We start from the raw sequence: 14,647 nt of genomic DNA on the forward strand, positions 1-14,647 counted from the left end.
TCTACTTGGGTGATCCTGGGATCATTCACAGGCTGCGGAAAAGCGCCCTCTATCGTAAAACCACTGAAAATACAAAATCTCGTCATTGGCGGTGTGAACCATTACAAAATATAACAAGAAATCTCGTCATTGGCAGTCAAAGAGTTGAGATTGATGCTGTGTATACACTCATTTTTCTAACCACCATCCATGGTGTTGAAAGGTGCATAATAGGTGTAAAATAATTGGCCCCCTTACGTGCAAATACTGTTAAAATCAGACCCTGATCTGGTCTTGTTTCTCTCCGCTCTCTGGCCTTGGTCATCTCTCTACACTGACCTATCTGAACAAAAAAAAAAGATTCACTACTGGTACTTAAAATGTAGTTTGTTCAACTTGACATTAAAACTAACTTGGATTCTTGCTCATGTCTTTTACTGTATGTTTTTGAAGTCGATGAATCGGGGCAAGGGGAAGGGAGGGGCCGCTTTTTTCGTGTTGACTGTAAGTGAGAGGTGTTTTGCTGAAGCGATGGTGCAAAGCACATGGATTTTATGTTAGAAGAGTAAAACATTTGAGGGGGTCCGTTCTGAAACTGTGTTGAAACAAATTGAATTAAGTAAAGGAAATCACTCAGTGGCAACTTGCAAGTAGTAATGGATTTTTGGCAAGTGGCACTGAATTAGTTGTTGCCCAAAACAACTCTTGTGGCCAGGGCCATCAGGCAATGGGCTTTGTTGGCCATCAGGCAATGGGCTTTGTTGACCCTCTATATTAAGACAGTTGGGTGCAGGCAATTATTTACAATTTCAATGTTTTTTTGTTAGAATTTGTCTTTTAGCATTCATTAGGGCCAGATTATGCATCATTTGGGGTAAAATTTGTATGTTGACTAAAATTATTAGTTTCAATATGTTTTGTAATTGGAACAAATGTCGTCTTTCAATATCTATTCATCCACCCTACCAGTAGTCTGCCAGTAGCATAATGTTTGCTAAATGCTTAGTCTCTGCAGACCTTTCTTCTCTATGCTGCTGAACTGGACAGGCAGAACTGCTGTGATGGGACTTTATGAATAGTGATTTGTTGCTCCAATCTACAGTAAGCATTAAAATTGTTAAATAATTTACCATCTATTGTGGGGTGGAAAATTTCACAGGTATACTGTGCAGCCTTGCTCTTATATCTATTCTACTGTACTGTATAGATGGTGTGCACAGACAAAAGATACATGAGAGATACATGAGTGGAAGGACATGGCAAGAAGAGAGGCGAAAATGCTCATTTAGATATGGAGGAGCAATAAACTAGAACTTGTTACCCTTGGCAATAAAGAGAATCAGTAGTCATCTTCTTTTCAAACAAAGGGTCAAAGCATGGCTTTTAGAAAACGTTGCAGAATAGCATGGACACTTCTATTTAATATTTATTATCAGATATTTTATTTATGGCATAATCATTGTTTAGCATTATAGTTCTAGAGTGTATTATGTATTGTTTTATGTTATGTTTTGTTTGTCTCAGACCAAGGACCACAATGGAATTAAGTCATTGACTTTATTGTGTATTTATCCTTCACGTTTCTGTGAGAAGCATGTAACATGTGTTTTTCTTTTAACCATGACATGACAAGAACAACCTCAAGTGTCCCCAGTACCCTAACCCACACATTTAGTTGTAAGCTGCACTGTGTGTATGTCTGTGCATTATAGTCTGCCTTGAGGGACAGTGACTCAGCCCTTGCTCTGAGACAGAGATGAGACAAGATTCCCAAGAGCACTATATACTTGGCCTCCTCCTGTTTTTTTTATCTACACTAAATATCTTCACCGAAAATAGCCTTTTGTAGGTCTGCTATTTTTGGCAAAATGTTCCCCCCCAGAATAAGGATGCTAGGAATCATTTTTATAAGGACTGTCACTATAGCACTTATTGCTTAGTCTCTCAATAAAGACATGTTGGCTCCCACAAGTTTAAATGCTTCTGCCTACCCGTCTGAAATTGTAAATTTGGTCATTTCCCACTTGTCATTTCACTTGTGCAGTTGCATAAATAACTCATCCTGGAAATGGAAATTCCTAAAGATATTTTTCATTCAACTCTTTCTGAACTTCCTCTTCTCAACCTGAGCATACAAAGGTTGCGGAAGAGATAGGCTGGCTTGAGAGACTATGTTTTGCTTGAATCCGCTGAAATGTTATTTTTCTGCCTTAGCTGACGACATTCCCCACAAACCAATAAAAACATAATTGGATATAAATAGCTCGGCTTCATTGAATATTTATTCCAATTCTATGGCTGCTGCTATTCCAAGGGTCTTGTAATCTTAAAGCACAAGAACTAATTGACATTACATTGTATGGTGAAACGGCTCTTAAAGCCACTCTTAGCACATAAAGCTGATTCTAGCAATATACAGTATGACTTTTTTTTAATCATGGATCTAGTCTGGGTCTTCTTCCTAATACAAATGTCAAAATCAACAGGAAGTTGAAATCTTTATTTAAAAAAAATGCAGAACCGGGTTTTGCGATTATGCCTGTATATATTTGCAGAATCAGCTTTGTTGTCTCTGCCAGGCCGATAGACATGGCGAGAGAGTATGTTTTGCCGTCCGTCCGTCCGTCCGTGTGTGTGTCCGTCCTTCTGTCTGTGACCAGCTAATCTCCGCCACCGCTGGCCCGGTCGCTGTGAAACTGCGCACACACTCTCCCTGGATGCCACAGCAGAACCTCTGCCCCACATTTTTCAGATCAGCCTGTCATAGCGCCACCATGAGGCAGACTTTTGCAAAACATATTTTTTGCTATTACTCCTACAGATTTTGTCCAGAAACCACGCAAATCGGTACACAGTATCTCTATAGCCATGTGATCAACACAGATCTGTCTGATTTCCCATATTCCATCATGATTGGCTAAAATTGTCTTCCAAAGTTTACAGGATTGGTACATTTTGAACAAAATGCCTCAAATCATGAACGCAACATGCGATTTCCGTGACATTTTCCACAGAGATTCCCACTTGGCCCAGGAAGAAATGCCACTTGAAAACGTTCACATCAGCCTCATGGTGGCGCTATAACAGGCCGATTCACGTTTTTAGCTATAACTGCACCAATCTGTTTGAAACTTTGCACGCACACTCCCTAGAGGCCAAGGAAAAACCTTTGCCCTGCATTTTTCACATATACCTTTTAGAGCGCCACCAGGAGGCTGAGTTTTGTAATACAAATTTTTTGCTCTTACTCCTTCAGATTCTGTCCAAAAATCACGCAAATCGGTATACAGTATCTCTATAGTCATGTGATCAACATGGATGTGTCCGATATTTCATATTCCATCTGACTTGGCTAACATTGCCTTCCAAAGTTTGCAGGATAGGTCCCTTGTGAACAAAATTCCTCAAATCATGAATGCAGTGTGCGATTTCCGTGAAATTTTGCACGCACATTCCCACTAGGCCGAGGAAGAAATGCCACCCTTTTCACATTGGCATATTATAGCGCCACCAGGAGGTCACAATAATCTACCTGACCTGGCGGAGACTTGTGCTCCGAGGAGCACTTTTTCTAGTTTGTATTCGTTTATTTGCTAAAAGAGTGACATTGAGACAGGGAAGTTGTACATGACGTCGTAAAAGAGTTGGTATGACGGGTGTGAATGGCTTCATGTAAGAAAAGAAAAGAATAGTTTATGACAGCAGTCTGTCATGCGCTTGAATTATGCAGCCATAGAGTACCGAATTCCTGACGTCACTCGTTCATCCCCTGGGTCGCGGAAGTAATTTCTCTTATGGAGAATAACTTTGAGTCATCTTAAAAATCAACAGCAAGGAGTTCAACATCCAAACCGGAGTGCTGCAGGGTGACACCCTAGCCCCCTTCCTTTTTATAACAGTACTGGACTATGCTCTGAGACAAGCTATGAAAGGAAGGGAGCATGAGCTCGGCTTCACTATCACGCCCAGAAGGTCTACGAGACACCCTGCAGAAACCCTGACTGACCTGGACTACGCTGACGACATCTGCCTGCTATCTGACCATGTAAAGCAGGCACAGGAGCTCTTGTCTAGAGTGGAGTTGGAGTGTGCTAGGGTTGGCCTCATGCTAAATGCAAAGAAAACCGAGGTCATGACCTATAACATCCCCCAAGAACATCCGCCCCTAACAACAACAACAACAGAAGGCAGTAGGGGTGTGCCGATATATCGTCCCGCGATATATCGCGATACGTTTTCGTGACGATATGTATCGTTTTGGGGGGAAAAAAAATATCGTTTTCAATTTTTTTTTTTTTTTTTTTACAATAATAATAATCAGGCATGCAAACAGCCCGAGGTGAAAAGGGTGACAACATGTTGTGGTTTTTTCGGGTCAGGTGTCACACTATTGCCCTATTTGGATTCAAAACGGCTATTGTAGCTGAAAAGCTACAAGTTCGCATATCTGAATAATGCAAAAACAGAATTATTTGTTTGCATTTGTTTTTTTTCTCCCCCATATATTTTTCATAATAAAAAAAGTAAAAAGTGCGTATCGTATCGAAATCGTATCGAAGTTGTGAGCCAAATATCGTATCTTATCGTTTGGTGAAATTAGTGTATCGGCACACCCCTAGAAGGCACTGTGCTAAAGGAGGTCAGTGGCTTTAAATACCTGGGCGCATGGGTCGGCTCCACAGAAAAGGACCTTAAGGTGAGGAAAGCACTTGCCTGGAGAGCTCTTAATGGCATGACCAGTGTGTGGAAATCCAACCTCCCCCGACGCATCAAGATCAGTTTCTTCTCTGCGACTGTGAGGACGACGTAGAGAGAGAGATCTTAAAATCGTCTCATATAAGAATTGTGGTCCAAAAATAAACAAACTGTCCCGGCGATATTGTCAGGGAGGTGGCTCTATCGTTTACCATGGTCAGTCACTCATATTTCACTATATATTTGTATATTTCTGGCGAAAAGTTTACTAATTCGGTGGCAGTAACATAAGCGATTTCTCACCGTCAGTTGATGCTTCATATCCATATGAGTCAAGCCGTCGGGATTATTTGTTTATTTTTGGAAGTCTATGGGAATTCTGAATGGGGTAAAAAACTGCGACCCAGGTAGGATGAGTAAATAACCTCAGACTTCGGTGCTCTATACATCCATTAAAGAAGACGTTTTAAGCTTTGAGGCCGGCCATACATGTACAGTATAGCCTGTCTCCCTATATACAGACTCCACACTCCTTCCACCCCACTGATAATATAGCAGCCTGGAGAGAGTCAAGAGAACTAGTTAACACTTTGTACGGGATGAAAAATTTAAGGCCACCTTCACTGAATTCCTAACAACGGAGAAGGATAGGATATCGTGCAGTTAATTGTCTCCACCGCGCCAAAGGTGTGGTGGAGATTATGTTTTGCCCCCTGTCTGTGTCCGTCCGTCCGTCTGTGAACAGCTAATATCCGGCACCGTTGGCCCAATCGACGTGAAAATGTGCACACACACTCCCTGGAGGCCAGAGTAGAACCTCTGCCCCAAATTTTTCAGCTCGGCCTGTTAAATCGCCACCAGGAGAACAAATTTTTTTATATTACTCCTACAGATTTTGTCCAAACATCACGCAAATCGGTACACAGTATCTCTATAGTCATGTGATCAAGACAGATCTGAACACAGCGTCTGATTGCCGTGAAACTTTGCACGCATATTCCCACTAGGCCGAGGGAGAAATCCCAACCTTTTCACATTGGCCTATTATAGTGCCACCAGCAGGCCGATTTTTGCTAAACACATTTTTTTATATTACTCCTACACATTTTGTCCAAACATCACATTATTTCATATTCCATCCTGATTGGCTAAGATTGGCATCTAATGTTTACAGGAGTGTTTTTCTTTGACCAAAATGCCTCAAAATCATGAACGCAGGGTCCGATTGCCTTGAAAAGTAATGAAGAAATGCCACCAGGAGGCCGATTTTTGCACACACTATGTTACTGCTACAATCTTTTTCCAAACATCACGCAAATCGGTACACATTATGTCTATAGTCATGACTGCAATTCCGAACGTTGGTTGACCTACAGCTTCGAGGAGCACTAGTTAACTATATTTCCCCACTGCACCTAATAATTAACAATATCGCACCGCTTTTCCCTGCTGCACCTAATTTCACCTCAGCTGAAAGTGTGTCTGCACAAACCAGTAGACTCAAAATGTAAAAATATCCAAGATGTAGTCTACACAGTTCAATGGGCAGAGCAATGTGGGCCATATCAATGCATGCTTCTGATCTTTGGTGATGGGGTTTTTGCTATACAAAATATTCCTTGAGGTGACACCTTTTTTGATGCCATATGAAATGCCTTTTTTGTGACAGTTTGTCAAGATCTGGCTTATTAGATTAGAAATATAATTAAATATAGTTGCTGTTGATGTATTATAAATGACTAGGCTTTCTGTGCATCGCTGTTTCACATTTGTGAAACAAGGTCACTCACCATTTTATTTAATTTTATCCCAACCAGGCAGGCAGGCAGGCAGGACAGTGGGATTGTGTTTGAGTCATCTGCTGACTGAGGAGCTTTGCAGAGGGTCTATAAATAGAGCTTACCTACAGTATTACCATGCCACCCTACCATGGACCCCATGTGTAGGTGTGTGGCCTGTCTCATTGCCACCTACGAATCACTTATGTTACTGAATATTGTGTCAGCTCTACAATGGGATTGATGATAGGACATTTTTAGATTATCTTTACTCTGGAAATGTTTTGGCCAGTTAACCCATTTAGACATGAGGCCGATTCTTAAAACGCCTTCTAAATCCTACCTTAGTTTTCTGAAAAACTTCAAAATAACAATGTTGCTATATATCATCTCTGTCGGGTGGAAACCTCATATGTCCAAAACGGTAAGCTTTCAGGATTCAAATTCAAAAGTAGCAGTTCCACAAGCTGAAAACGCGTCACCTTGCGCAGCATTTTGAGCTTGTAGATCTGCACATTTTTATGCTTTTGTGTGACGCTGTAGTATGATCGAGACAAGTAGGGCGTTAATTTACCAAAAAAAACACATGTTAAACTAGAAAAAGTGCTCCTCGGAGCACAGGTCTCCGCCAGGTCAGGTACGTTATTCTGGCCTCCTGGTGGCGCTATAATAGGCCAATGTGAAAAGGGTGCCATTTATTCTTAGGTCTTTCACGGCAATCAGACACTGCATTCATGATTTGAGGCATTTTGTTCCAAAAATGTGTTTTGCTAAATTAGACCTGCTGGTGGCGCTATAACAGGCCAATGTGAAAAGTGTGGCATTTCTTCCTCGGCCTAGTGGGAATATGCGTGTGAAAATTCACGGAAATCGCAAGCTGCAACTAAGTGCATAGTTTGAGGCTTTTTGTTCAAAACGGACCAATCCTGCAAACTTTGGAAGCCAACCATAGGCAATAAGGATGGAATATTGGAAATCGGACAGATTCGTGTTGATCACATGACTATGGAGATACTGTGTACCGATTTGCATGACGTTTGGATAAAATCTGTAGGAGTAATGTAAAAAAATGGGTTTTGCACAAATCGGCCTCCTGGTGGCGCTATAACAGGCCCATGTGAAAGAAACGGGCCAGAGGTTCTGAATTGGCATCCAGGAAGTGTGTGTGCAAAGTTTCGGAGCGACCGGGCCAACGGTGCCGGAGATTAGCTGCTAACACACAGACAGGACGGACGGACACACGGACGGACGGACGGACAGGGGGCAAAACATACTCTCTCGCCATGCCTTTCGGCCTGGCGGAGACAAATATGGAGATGGAAGATTTCTGCCCGACAACAGCAATACAGTATATAGAAACAACTAAAATGACACAGAGGCGTTCCCAGCTTGAAAGGCATAACAACGTATAGGTGTAACAGGTCTAAATGGGTTAAGTGAATATATTGATTTGTCTTACTATCTTCTGTTGAAAATGAAAACGAAAATTGCATAACACATTTAGTCAAAAGTTTGGCCCCAACACTTTGCCTTGCGAGCACTGTATTGCGACGGGAATCATTTTTATTTGAATCTTGCTATCATATCTGCAACTGTCAGGTTTGTTTATACATTTGATGTCTCACTGTCTTTCTGGCATCTAAATATTGAACAACATATTTTGAGGTGAAACCTCTCCCTGTTGTTGTTTAAAACTTTTTAAGCTGAGTCTTCAGTTCTATTGACAGCATCTCTTGTCAAAGCAGTGCGAAATGAAGCTCGGCTCTTAAAGTGGACCACAGATCATAGAATCTTGGGCTTCTTATTATCTCCGCCAGGCCGGACAGCCGAAGGCTGGGAGATTGTTTTCACCCCTGTCCTTGCGTTTGTTAGCTTTTTTTGTCCGTCTGTCTGTAAACAGCTAATCTCTGGCTGCGCTGGGCCGATAGGAGTGAAACTTTGCAAGCACACTCCCAGTAGGCAATGGAAGAACCATCTTGGCCTATAACTAACCTTAGGTCATACCTTGGCTGATGACGCAACTCCCCATACACACCCATTTCCGCCTGACAAGAGTTTCCGCTACTGCTGCTACTACTCCTTCTGATTTTGTCCAATACTCACATAAATCGGTACACATGATCTCTGTAGTCGTGCTCAAGATGGATATGTCGGATATTTCAGATTCCATTTCGATTGGCTTTCAAAGTTTGCGGGAGAGGCCCGTTTTCCACAAAATGCCACAAATCATGACACACTTGGCACACTCTGCCATGGCCTCATGGTGCCGCTATAAGAGGCCACTTAACGTTTTGGCCTATAACTATTGAACTGTAGTTTGTACAATCTTTTCCCAAGATTCCTTGAATCATTACTCAACTCCTCCTATGGGCCGTGGCCCGCGCCTATTTATGTCAGACTAGATTTTCTTCAGAACACACTTTTGGCTACTACTCCTACAGATTTGGTACACAACTCGCACAAATCTCTGGAGTGATGTGATCAAGTATATCATTCAGATTATTCTTATTCCGTTATAATTGGCTATGATTGACTTGAATTTGTGGGCTATGGGTAGCAAACCCGGCCTGGCGGAGATCCGAACTGTGATCTGAACTGTGTATTGCAGGACTGTATAAATGAGCAAGAAATATCTCATTTATGACATCAGTGCACCATAGGTACATTTCTTGGGCAGAATGTATGTAGGTCCCTCAAAATAAAGAAATTGGGTGATCTACATTCAGGGCACTTTAAGGGATGACAAACAGCCTTTAAGTCTCAAGAATTAGATTCAGAGGGCTTAAAATGATTTATCTGGGTGTACTACTTTTTTCTGAGAAATCAGCCATCATGCAGACCTATATTGTGCAAGTTGTTTTTAGGTCTGCTATTACTTTGGGGGTTTGTAGTGAACTTTGTCTTTGTCATTGACTTTACTTTAATTAGCACCAAAAAGGTCTCTGAACATCTTAGTAACATTTAATCTTCTGATCTCTCCACACAACCTGTTTCTGTACATAGTGTATGTAGTTCATTGAGGTTTGTATTGGAAGTTAGGAGCACACGTATACATATACATGTAGAAAGGTAAGTGGTGGCAAACTACAGAACTTTCCTCTCAACTATGTTTTGTGTTTCTACACAAGAAGAAGCTGTATCTCTGAATACATGTGTGCTGTGTTTTTGTGTGTCCAGGTATGGCAGAGTAAACTATGTCCTGGCCAGAAGACTGGAGCTGCTCAGAGAAGTGGGGAGACTACAGGAGAGCTTAGATGTGCCGGGAGACGTTTCCTACACCTGTGAAACCGCTGGACACTTCTATCTCTACCAGGTAAGACGGCAGTCTTAGTGGACAGCAGTGACGGGACTACACAGTAATGTGTGGGAAAGCATCTATGTCATTTTAGCTTTATAACATACGTTTCTCAGAAAACTCTCAGGATTTAGAACAGTTGTTTGGAACTGTGCTTCTCAAAAATAGCAGATATACAAGCTTGTACATCTGCTATTTTTGAACTGAAGTTAAAAAAAGTTGGGAAAAAAATCTTGAATTCCCCCCCCCCAATCTTCTCTTCTGGGGGTCCATAGCACAAAACATTTTCAGATCGGGGTCCACGGCCAAATACATATCATTTACCGGTCCTTGGCACGAAAAAGTTTGAGCACTACTGATTTAGAAGGCATTTTTAGAACCGGCCTCAGGTCTTAATGAGATAAAGTACCCACAGGTGTAATCCCCTCGCCGTCAGCTCTCCAGTCCCAGGCCATTGATATACTGTACCTGGAAAGTTGAAACAGTTTCTGGACATTATTAAAGGACTATACTGCTGTCAATACATTTGATTGTTTATTCACAGCTTCAGCCATATTATACATGGGCCCTTTTCCATTACTGGCTTTACTTTGATATCTTGCGTTTGTTTACATTTATATAGTAATTAAAACATTACGGGATGTACCTTAATAATTGGACAGTTAAGAAGTAATGAACGTTTTAGTTTTGACAACAAAATTAATATGTTGGAATAGTACCTATCTCGAGCACGTTCCAAGTCTAGAAACTAGAACAAGAATACTGTGAGTCTTGGCTAAACATGCCAGACTGCGGTATGGTCCTTTGACGACAGAGTTTCAGTGGACTAAAAAGCAGTGTGACTTATTCATGCCGATCACACCCAGACAGTATTGAATTTTCCATTCCCGGGGCTCACTGCTCATATTGCCTAGACAGCAAATACCCAGATAATATCCCTCTGTTTATTCCTGTCACCTAATTATCGCCCTCCTCCCGGGCTCCAGGAAAAAATGCCACCACAGACAATTACTTGCCGCATCCCCATGCATCATTAGAAGTGCCCCTAAAATAGATGTCTGCAACAAAGCCGAGCTGAAGGTGTAGCTGTCATCTTCAGCAGTCCAGCTTATGTAATAGCCCGCAGGTTCTTAATGAAGAGAAGTGGCTGTCTAGCCAGTCTAATAAATGGAACGAATGGCCCAAATACACAGTTGAGATGTTTATACAGCATGCCAATGGTATATAGTGAGAGTCATAGTTGAGATTGAATCCAGAGGTCTGGTGTCAATGTTCATTGTGCTCACAATGCGAGAGACCCATAAGTCGCCACATGCATTCCTTATTCATTTTATATTTTCATAGCGCGTGTAATCTCCACACCGTCTCAGTCCATTTTGATTGAGTCCTTGGCCTTTATTGAGGCTCTGCTAAGTGACCACTATGGTGACTGAAAGTAGTGGAGTTGCTGGTGCGTGGAATCTTGTGTCCATGAACATGTCGTACTGTTTGTAATGGATGTGATTGATTGAGACTGTATAGATGGAAATAGGTTCTGGTTGTTTGCCATAATTGTCCTTTCAAGCAGATGGCAGTGCACATTTGTAACACCAATTAAGTCCCCTGTAGGCTTTTCTGTATCTTTTAATGTGTTGTTTACCGGGGTAATTATGGATCTACAGTAGGCTTATCGCGTGTTTATCGTGTGCCCGCCCTCTTGCAGGTGATATCCCGTTGGGAAGAGTACATGAGCAAGGTCAAGCCCAAGCAGGGCAAGCAGGTGGAGACTGAGGCAGTGGCCACGCACTTCCCCTTTCCCAAGTATTTCTCCAACGCACCCCAGCCTGTGTTCAGGGGTCGATCCTATGAAGAGGACATGGACATCGCTGAGGGCTGTTACCGCCACATCAAGAAGATATTCACTCAGCTGGAGGTAAGCAGGCAGGCCACTCCCATGCTTACACACACACACACACACACACACACACACACACACACACACACACACACACACACACACACACACACACACACACACACACACACACACACACACACACACACAGGTGCACACATACTGTAGAACAGTGATTCCCAAATGGTGTGTGATGAGACAAGTTCAGGTGGGCCTTTGGGGATTTTGAGACGACTACACATCAACTATAATAATAATAAACTTGATTTTTATAGCACCTTTCATGACATCAAATGCAGCCCATACATAATGCAGCCTTTACATAAAAAACATTACAACGAAAGAAAAATAACACAATGTTAAACAAGAACAAATTAAAACGAAGAAAATGGGAAGAACAAAACATCACTACATCACTTTAGAAGGATTCCAGAACCACTCAGACTACCTGTCACCTATTTAGGTGCACACTTCAATTAGGAACCACACAGACTCTACCTATTGAAAGATATACTAAATCTAATGTACACAAACTATACACAAAGTTATGAATTATCTTTTGATGCACTACATCTGTACTTTGTGCGCACTCATTTCCCAATACAGGGGCAAATATTATACCCTAAAATATATTTTAACCACTTTCAACATGGAGTCACGTTGTGCTTGTAGATCTACTATTGATGCTTTCTTTATATGTGAAAGTATGAAAAAGGACTATTTGGCATTTTAAAAAATCATGTTTACAGAGTGATAAGAGTGATCACACGTGTTAGAGGCTACTTTGCACAGATATGATTTTGATATGTCCATCGGTGTGCCTTGGGCAAAAAATGTTTGAAAACCTCTGCTGTACATGCATAGCGCAGATCAACTTTTGGTGGGATGGAAAGAGGTCACATGCATGGAAGCATGCATGCTTGCACACACGCACAGTCATCGCACGCGCCTTATGTCAGCACTTTTTTGGTATTGCTCACAGGCCATTAGCCAGCTGTGTTTCCAGGTGGAGCTTCTACCCGCTGCGCACGTGACCTGACTGTGTTTTTCTTCCCTTGCCTGCCACCATGGTGATGACGGGTTATCTCAGATTAGCAGTGATTGGTTGGACACAGCATCTCTGTCTGTGAATGTTTTAAGTGTACAAATAGCAGCCGTGTTAAGTTGGCATCGCTCTGATTTCATCTGTCTCTTTGTTTAAATTGCTGGGAGCAAATCATCCTTTAAGGTAGCTGCGCGTGTGCAGATTATTTTGCTGAAAATAAATCTGAGCCATGTCATTCGCGAATGAGATAAGCTATCTAATTGCAAGATGTAATGATAAAGGCTATTAATTTCTCTTCCTCTCCCTTTCTCTCTATATTTCTCTCTCTGACTCTTTCTAACACGTGCATGCAAGGCATGCACACACACAGCCACACTCTAAATCATGCGCACTCAATGTGCACAAGATGCAGTGCCACCTTTCTTAAGCCCGTTCAGTATTTCTATAGAAATAACAATAACATTAGAGATTAATGGGAACCCCCACCAAGGCCTCTGAGAAGCAATAAAGAATGTATTGGTTGGAGGTAATATCCCAACACGTGTGCTGACCTTGATTTATCTGGCTGCCCCCTGTGTCACTGCATCAAACACGGGACCTCGGATCCCTGCTCAGCCACACCCACACTGCAATGAAATCCATCTGCTTAGAAGACATTTGCTTTCTCCTCTCCACTGTAGGATAGGGAAAGCCATATGATTGAGAGAACTGCCATCGTTCCGGAGAATGCATCGTTGACAGTTTTTATTAAGAACCGACAGATTAGACAGACACAGGAAAAGGAGCGGGAACACAATGTGATTCCTCTGTACTTCCAGTGCAGACATCTGCATCTCTGGTTTCCTCCTCCAGGTTTACTGTCCTTGTTGTTTACCTCTTTCGCCCCCCTCCCCCCCTCGCCTCGGACACTGTCTGCCAGTCCTGGCCCGGCTTGATTTCGACATTCGAACCACTCTGGTGCCACAGGGGTTAAAAATAGACCTCGTTAATATTGCATGTTTTGATTGGTTTAATATTAATGCTAAAATAGTAATGCATCAAATATTTATAACCTCATGCCCTCTGAGATCCCTCCCCTCCCCTCACTGCCCCACCACAGCCAGCACGGCAACCTGAAAATAGCATGGCTGTCTCGTTTACCCATACTGCCCCTCCCCCCCCCTGTAGCAGGGCTTCCACAGTGCCGTGTTATCAGTCTTTGGAAGTTAATTACATGAACCCTAGCTTTGCGATTTTGGGCATGTCATGATGGAGGAACATTCAGCAAAAATAGGCCAACATTTGGCGAGAATAGGTGAATATTATTAAATAGCATATCTACAAGCTTACAACTTGAGCTTGTAGATCAGTTTTATAAGTATATAGGTTTTATGTTAAGAGTCCTTTTAGGCGTTTAAAAAAAAAAAAAACCCTAATCTAACACTACCATATAAGCCATGCAAAAGTATCGAGGTGGAAGTGCTTCTCGAGATACTATTGAGCAGTAACCTACACCTGGTTTATGCTCCCCAAGGCATAAGTTAGTCCAATCTGAATCACTTTGCTAAAAGGGTAGGGTAGGTTACCCACCCATTAAGGTGTTGTTTTTCACCACAGCCTTTTAGTTTGCCATTGTGATTTGTCTCCAGGGAAAAGCTTAAAATCAGATATTTCTAATAAATAATGGGAAACTGTGGTCTGTGTTCAAAAGAAATATGTCAAGGTAAGCCACTGCTGTGCTTGTCAAATGCCTGTGTAATTGTTATATGAAATGGGTAGACACTGATGTATCTGTCAAATTTTAGACTTGATGAGGTGAGCTTCTTTTTCCTATAGGGGCTTAGAGTTATTGCTCAGCTATCTCAGCTTTGATAATTATGCTATCCATCATCTTTCACAGACTGACAAAAATCATCACAAATTGTTTCAGGAGTAGCTCACGCAAGAATGTCCAGACCTTCCCTAAACACCTTGGCCAACTC

At 42.0% G+C, this 14,647-nt stretch overlaps 1 protein-coding gene across 2 annotated transcripts in view; it reads left to right on the forward strand.

Moving 5' to 3' along the window:
- Window positions 1-14,647, forward strand: part of aqr (aquarius intron-binding spliceosomal factor) — an 87,680-nt gene that overhangs the window by 45,018 nt on the left and 28,015 nt on the right. For both annotated transcript variants that reach the window (XM_080413267.1, XM_080413268.1), the window contains exons 26-27: window positions 9,630-9,765; window positions 11,450-11,659. In XM_080413267.1, coding sequence (XP_080269393.1) covers window positions 9,630-9,765; window positions 11,450-11,659 — 346 coding nt within the window. The remainder of the gene's footprint in view (window positions 1-9,629; window positions 9,766-11,449; window positions 11,660-14,647) is intronic.

Source organism: Gymnoscopelus braueri (assembly GCF_963280865.1).
Source record: "Gymnoscopelus braueri genome assembly, chromosome: 19".
Taxonomy (NCBI): domain Eukaryota; kingdom Metazoa; phylum Chordata; class Actinopteri; order Myctophiformes; family Myctophidae; genus Gymnoscopelus; species Gymnoscopelus braueri.